The sequence below is a fragment of the Terrapene carolina genome, unplaced genomic scaffold (assembly GCF_002925995.2).
Source record: "Terrapene carolina triunguis isolate 2854851 unplaced genomic scaffold, T_m_triunguis-2.0 Scaffold194, whole genome shotgun sequence".
Lineage (NCBI taxonomy): Eukaryota > Metazoa > Chordata > Testudines > Emydidae > Terrapene > Terrapene triunguis.
Window position 1 is genome coordinate 1,211,144 of NW_020664545.1, and position 7,180 is coordinate 1,218,323.

General features: G+C 61.0%; 1 protein-coding gene across 2 annotated transcripts in view; it reads left to right on the plus strand.

Annotated features, from left to right (window-relative positions):
- The window catches only part of IFI30 (IFI30 lysosomal thiol reductase), a 7,954-nt gene extending 1,977 nt beyond the window's left edge, over positions 1 to 5,977 (plus strand). The window contains exons 2-7 of one of the 2 annotated variants that reach the window (XM_024194230.3): positions 957 to 1,139; positions 1,399 to 1,473; positions 2,279 to 2,374; positions 2,943 to 3,095; positions 4,301 to 4,369; positions 4,780 to 5,977. In XM_024194230.3, the coding sequence (XP_024049998.1) occupies positions 957 to 1,139; positions 1,399 to 1,473; positions 2,279 to 2,374; positions 2,943 to 3,095; positions 4,301 to 4,369; positions 4,780 to 4,854 (651 nt within the window). In that variant the 3' untranslated portion in view covers positions 4,855 to 5,977. Of the gene's footprint in view, positions 1 to 530; positions 1,140 to 1,398; positions 1,474 to 2,278; positions 2,375 to 2,942; positions 3,096 to 4,300; positions 4,370 to 4,779 lie in introns of those variants that run through there. The other variant, XM_024194229.3, reaches the window with a different exon arrangement.
- Positions 5,978 to 7,180: the final 1,203 nt, after the last annotated feature.

Here is a 7,180-nt window from a genome sequence, read left to right on the forward strand (position 1 = left end):
AGCCAGAGCCCCGGGGTCTGTCCCTGTGGACCCTGCAGGCCCGGCCTGGCGACGGGAGCCAGGCTCTGCCGTGTGTTGCTCACAGGCTTGTCTGCTAACTCCCCAGTTGCTGGGTTGTGTTCGGCCCATTGAACAGAGGCCGGAACTGGGCCTGATGGGACGTTGAAGCAGGAGAGAGTCCAGGGGCCCGAATGTGCTCCCGGACCCAGAAGGAAAAGAGCCCTCGAGTGCTCTGGACCTTGATGTCTCCCCCACCCCCCAATCCCTCCGTGGGGTGTGGATTCGCTTCGCTAAGCAGAGCTGCACATTTGAACCAAGTGGATTGAGGAAATCCCCTTGGAAAGCCCCAGCGGCTGCTTGGTGTGTCAGGGTCTGCTGCATCTCCCCAGAAAGCCCCACTGAAAGCCCCGGCGTCCTGTTTCACTTCCCTTCTGGCCCGGCTCCTGGGGAAGGCTGGCAGGGCTCCCTGCTCTGTTCCCTCAAATACAAACAAGCTGGGCTGGAGGCTGGAGGCCAGAGCCCGGGCAGAGCAAAGTCCTCCGGCAGGGACCCTCCCTGCGCCTGTCGGCACCAGAACACTTGGTTGCTATTTAAACAGTAACGTGACTCCAGGTGGCACCCCCGTCCCGTCCGTCCAGCACCTCTGGGGCAGGCACTTTGTCCCCAGGTCCCTCGCCGGCCGTTCCATACGCGGGTTAAGCCCAGCAGCTGCTGCAGCACTATGGGGCCTCCCAGCAGGGCCAGGTTTATCCTCCGCGTGCCCCAGGAGGCTCATGACCCCCTTGTGCACGTCGAGTTTGTCTGTGACAGAGCCGGAACCAGAGCTGGGGGCTGCTCTTTGGGGCAGGGCCAGCCCTGAGGTGGCACAGCCGGTCTGGGGTCTGTGCCAGGCCTGGTTCTGTCTGTCCCAACCCTGCTGCTCATCCCCCCCTCCCCGTATCTTTCCCTGCCCGCAGGTGGAGAAGCTATGCCCCAAATTCTACCACCGCCCCCAGGCAGCCAACCCTGTGTCGCTGAGCCTGTATTACGAGAGCCTGTGCCCGGGCTGCCGCAACTTCCTGGTCACCCAGCTCTTCCCCACCTGGGTGATGCTCAGTGACATCATGGACATCACACTGGTGCCGTACGGAAATGCCCAGGTAAGCGCCAGCGCCTCTGGCTGCAGGGGGGGGGGGGGGGGCGGGAAAGGGACCTGCACCCCAGTTTGAGCCAAGGGCAGGGGCTGCAGCACTCTTCTGTCCTCATAGCCTGGTCTTCCCTCCCCCACAGCCCTGATCCTGGCCGGGTGTGTGGGGCACACGCTGTGGGGTGAGGGGGAAGAGTGAGTGCTGGGGTGGCACATGGGGAGGCATGGGGGGGGTAGTGTTATCTTAGGCTCTGACTCGGTTTCCCTTGCAGGAGAAGAACGTCAGCGGGAAGTGGCAGTTCGAATGTCAGCATGGTGAACTGGAGTGCAGGGGGAACATGATCGAGGTGGGGCTGGTCCCAGGCGCGGCATTAGGATTGGGGAGGGGGGGATGCTGCCTGTGGAATGTGCAGGATAGCGGGGTGGAAGGAGACAGTGGCTCCTGGTTAGGTGATGGGACACCCCACCCCACCCCCGTGTCACTGATCCAGGGACAACTTGGACTCATTAGCTGTGCTTGCGGTGGGGGAGGAGGGGGCAGGGCTCCCTCGTCTCTGGCCCCGAGGTGGGGCCCATGGTGAGATCTGCCTGGGCTCTGCTACTGGACTAGCCTGGGGTGGAAATAGGCCCTGTCCCCTGTGTGGCCTCAGCATAGTCACCATGTGACACGAGCTGCTGAATTTCACGTCCTCCCTGGCCCAAGGGAAGGAGCAAGGAGGCCCCTTGCCCCGCAGAGCAGAGTCCAGGAACCACTCGGGCAGCTGCGCTGGCATCGGGAGCTGGGCACCCAGGCGTGATCCATGGGGAGGGTGCGCGTCAGTCAGGACATCTCGGGGTGAACGTCAGAGAGCAGCAACACCTTCCACAGATAGCGGATTGCGGGGGGGTGCCCCTCACCTGCCCCGTTATGGGCCTCTCAGCCTAGTCCTGCCTTGGGGAAAGGACTCCGTAGGACTTTCCCAGTTGACAGTGAAGTGCGGGGCTCCCCATGCAGCCATTCCCCTCGCCCTAGGAGGAGAAGCTGGTCACGCTGGGCTCTGCTGGCTGGAGAACCCCAGGGGCACAGCCTCTCTGGGCTCCTCAGGCAGGGCTCCTGGGTGCATTCCCGCTGGGCTCAGGGCACTAACACTGTGGCTTGCCCTGCTCTTCCAGACCTGCCTGATGTACCAGCTGAAGGACTTCGATCACTCTTTCCCTGTGATCTTCTGCATGGAATCGGCGGGCTCTGTGGTTGAGAATCTTGAAGCTGTACGTTGGCAGCGCTGGGCGGGCCCAGAGCTATAAAACTCTGTGGGTTCAAGTCCTGGGGGGGAGCTGCCTCAGCCAGCTGGTCTCTGCACCCACCCCACAGTAACGCTCCTTCCACTTGCCCCTTGTTCCCCTGCCCAGGTCCAATCAAGTGTCTTGACCCAGCGCCTGGAAGGGCTGGCATTTCCTGCCAGTCTGTGTCTGGTGGGACACCCGGCTGTAGCCATTGGCAACTTAGTGACAAGGCCACGTCCATTTCTAGCCATGCCTCAGCCATCCCACGTGGACTGTGAGGACACTTTCCCCGCTATGCTGCCACCAGGCACCTGCCCTCACTCCGCAGCGCCCAGGTGGCAGGTGAACTGGGACGTGCTCTGGAGACTCTAGCATTATGCGGGGGGGTTGCCCCTGGAACTGGCTGAGTCCCAGGGCTCCTTCTGCTTCCAGCCTGCACTGTGGGTTAATGAGTTCAGAACAGATACGAGCCCCGGCCTCAGCCTTCCTGTGTGGTGGGGGATTGGGTAACCAGCTCTCTGCACTGGTTCTCTGACTCCTCCTCCCCTCCCAGTGCCTGCAGGTCTATGCCCCAACTGTCCATCTGGCTGAGATCAACTCATGCGTGACAGGCGATCTGGGGAACAAGCTGATGCATCGCAATGCTCAACTGACCGATGCCCTCAACCCACCCCATAACTACGTGCCGTGGATCCTCGTCAATGGGGTAAGAGACATGGTGCCTCGTGGCCTTCCTGATGAAATGCTGGCAGGGCCCATGGGCATTTCCACACAAGGAATCAGTGGGCAGCAACCAGAGCCAGAAGTTCAGTGCAGAGTCCATGTGCTGCAGATAACAGACGTACATGGGAAACAGGGGCTAGATCCTAGGACCTTCAGCTCCAAAACCCAGGCCTACTGCCCTTGAGAACTCTGACCATGCAGGGCGGTGGGTGGGTCTCATAGCCAGAGGGCCAGTCTCTTGCAGGCCCACAGAGAGCCAGGTGTTACAGCATCCCAAAGCATATGCCTGTTCATGCTAAGGAGCCCATGCACCTGGTATCTAGCTGGGGTAGGTGACTTGCGTGCAATGCATTGTGGGAGTTGGGAGGGAATAAACTGCTCTGAAAAGCACCCGCAGAACCTGACTTTGTGGTGATGCGAAGGGTTAAAAGTTGTTGCCGAGTCTTTGAGGAAATGCTTTATCTCAGCAGCCAGGCCCTGCGGCTGCCTCCTGCATGAGCCTCGTCTGGCTGCCCCTGGTTCCCCTGCAGTGAAGACAAAGGGGCCGGAAATGTCCATTTGCTTTGGGGTGAATCTGTTCATGAAATTGAACCAGAGGGGCTGGCTCCAGCCAGGTGCGGTGTGAGCTCCCTGCAGGCAGTTCTGCTGTGTCCCCTTGAGGCGTGGCACTGCCCTGCCTCACACCACGAACCATCACTTCCACCTGGGCCAAGTGGGGTCTGATGCTGCCGTTCTGCTCAGGTAACACATCGTACCCGCTTGGCCCAGGTGTGACCAATGTCCCCCATGGGCAAGGGGATTTCACACTGGCTTTCCCTGGCGGGCTGCATGTTCTGTACCTGGGCCAGAGCCCCCCAGAGGCTGCGCTGTGCTCAGACACAAGCCCTGGTTTTGTGCTGACAAGAAACACACCCATTCTGCAGCTGCTCAAAGAAACAGGGCCCCAGGTGAATGCTGAGGGCACCATGCAGGCAGCGACTGACGCAGCCAGTAGCGCCATCCGATCTCACTCCATCTCGTCCTGTGCGTCGGGAGCGGAGCTGTCGCTTGTGTTCCAGGCAGCCGCCCTAGCAAGAGACTCCTGGAGGAATTACTGAGCCCTGCCTGCTTTCTCCAGCCAGCGGCTGAGCCTGGGAATGGGCTTGTCCAGCCGCTGACACAGCTTTGTCCTCTCTCTCTCCTGCTCAGAAACACACGGACGCTCTCCAGGCGCGAGCCCAGACCGCTCTGTTCAGGATGGTTTGTGAGCTGTACACGGTGAGTGGACCCTGGGAATGCAGCTGTTCCCAGTGCAGCACGGTCACAGCGCCCTGCTCCCCGGGCTCTGGGCAACGAGCTGCAGTAGCGCCTCGGCCAGCTCTTGCCCGCTAGCCAGATTCGGGGACACCCCTCTCCTGGTGAAACTGCTGGGCTAGCTGTTGCCCTGCCCGCCCAAAGAACAAGCACCTCTAGCCTGCCTGCCTCCCTGGCTGGGTGCCCACTGGGGCTAAAGGCCAGGGGCTGCTGGGAGCCTCCACGGCTGGAGGTGCGGGGCGCAAGGCAGTGGCCGTGGCAGGGGCCGAGGCTGTTAGTGCTCCAGCGGTCCGGCGCTGCAGCCGTTTCCTCTCGACGCCCCTCCCTGCGTCTGGAATGTCGTGGGGGTCCCTGACCGAGCTCTGTCTTTGCAGGGTGAAAAGCCAGATGCCTGCGAAGGCGGGGGGCTGAGTCCCAGCGCTGCTGAAGACCGAGTCTCTCTGAATTAACCCCCAGCCTAGGGCTGCTCCCTGTACCCCAGCGCCTGGCCTTGCAGTTGGGGTGACTAGACAGCCAGAGGCAGCAGGGGATCGATTTTTGCCTGGTATGATGATGTCAGCTCTGGGCTCAGGCCCAGTAAACTCTGCTGCAGGTGGGGGCAGTTCAGTTGTGAGCGGGGGGTTGATGGGAGAAAGGGCACAAGATGGTTTGAATTTGGACATGGGAATGCGAAGGATCTCTTCACGCAGGGTGTCAGCACCAGGAGCTGGGCTGGGGGGAGCCCAGCCTTGTAATCAGGGAGAGCAGCAGCAGAAGCCCTGCACAGGGCAGGGAGCAGCAACAGCTGGAGAGTCGTTAAAAGAGCACGTTCTGCTGGAGAGAGGCATCGGGTCCCCCTGACTCCAGTAGGCAGCCTGGCTGAGCAGCTTGGCAGCACGGGCCTGGAAGCGCTTCCAGAGATCTAGGCCAGTGTGTAAGTGTGTCGAATATACAGCATTGAAAGCGCAGGAGCAACTGTCCACATCAGGGAACTCCCTGACCCACTCAGCCCTTCCCTCGGGCCTCTCCAGATCTCTGTAGCGATTAAATAAGGGAGGGCACATTTCCGCTCGCTCTCCCTGGAGCTGCCCCATCCCTGGGCTGGAACCTGCACCTCGACCAGCAGACATGCCAAACCAGGAATGGGACCCCACCCCTGCCCTGCTTTGCCCCAACCTTGGGCACCAGCATGCCTGGCTGCAGATCTTGCCTCATGCTGTGCAGCTGGCAGGGTGCTGTGACCAGCGGGGGACAAAGCTTAAGCGCAGCAAATCTTGGGGGACACGCTATATTTGCTTTGCTGATTTGGTGACTGACACCTGACCCTTTGCCCATACTGATGCCTTATGTGAACTAGCTCCACCGGCCCCCCAAACACTGACATGTCCATGTCTTCAGCCCACTGGCCTCTCCAGGAAATGGTCCTGTGTCACTAGGCCCCATCCGCCTTTCACACAAACAGACTAGTGCCTTGCCCTCCCCAGCCTGATGCACATTCCCTTCTAATTGCTCTAATTGTATTGATGTCACAAATGCAGATTCTTGGGACGCAGGATAGGAATGCCCTTCCTGCAAATGAATCTATTGAGTAACTTCCTGGCCTAGTTCTCTCTCATTTTGGGTCTCTCCTGCGTCTAGCCCTGAGCCCGGGGCTGGGGGTGGGAGGAGGGGTGATGGGCAAGGCTGGTGTGGGACGTTGGTGCCATGTCTACACTGGGGCAATGTAACAAAGGATTTCCCTCCGGTGCAGTTGCTCTCACTTCACCCTCAGGCTGGGGACGCACCTTGCTCATGGTTATCACAAACATGGGCATTAGCTTTTAGCTAAAGAGGGGCTCTTGGAAGCTCCCTGGGGGGAGATGCTCTTCTCTGTGGCATGGCCAAACAGTGTTGTAGGAAGCCTGGACCAAGGGGAGGCAGAGACCCAGCTCTGGGGGCCAGATGCCTTCTCTGTGCCTTGGGGAACTTCCACAGGACTGAGCTCAGGAAATGCTCAGTGTTTTTAAGTGCTGTCACGAGTTGTCTGTGGTTTTACGGCAGTAGCTTTGCATTTGCCTAACCCCTGATGTGGTAGCTGCTGAGCCCAGGTGACTGGAAGCAGGGGCCCATGGCCTTCTACCCGGCTTTTCACAAGGTCTTGCAAATGGAGGTTAAGCTGCTGACCAGGCCTAGGCCCTTGCACTGCACTGCTTAGTGTGGGAGCCCCTTGGAGGATCACCAGGAGAGAGAGGATGTCCTTCACCGCGTGAGGGGGACCCACGTGTACCCCTTTGGCTGCTCGCTTCCCCATCCACGGCCCCAGGAAGGGAAGTGAGGCATGTGCGACTCCCGAGATGGGGTGGGAGGACAGACTATGGGGTGTCCGAGAGGAGAAGGCACTGGGCGACCCAGGAAACGGTTACAAGAGGGGAACCCAAATGGCACAGCCTGGAAGGAAAAGCTGAACACGCCCCGGTGACTCCAAAGCGCCCGCGGAGCTGCGTGGGCAGGCGCTTCGCCCGGCTGCGCGTGGGCAGAGGGCGGGGCGGGGGGGGGTGCATGGGAAGACGCGCAGGCTCCTGTCGGTGATGCCCTGTGACCGCCCAGGGCAGGGCGAAGCCGGCTCCCGAGCAGGGGGCCTGGTGTGCACCCGACCAGCCGCACAGACAGGGCCGCGAGCCATGGGCACCAGAACACTCAACGTCCGCTGCCCGGGCTCCGCGCCCCGCTGTGCTGGGGCCCCTGGGCGCCCCGGTCTGAACGCAGCCCTGGGGGGGGGAGGGGGTAGGCGAGTAGGGGGCAGAGCAGGGGGCCTGA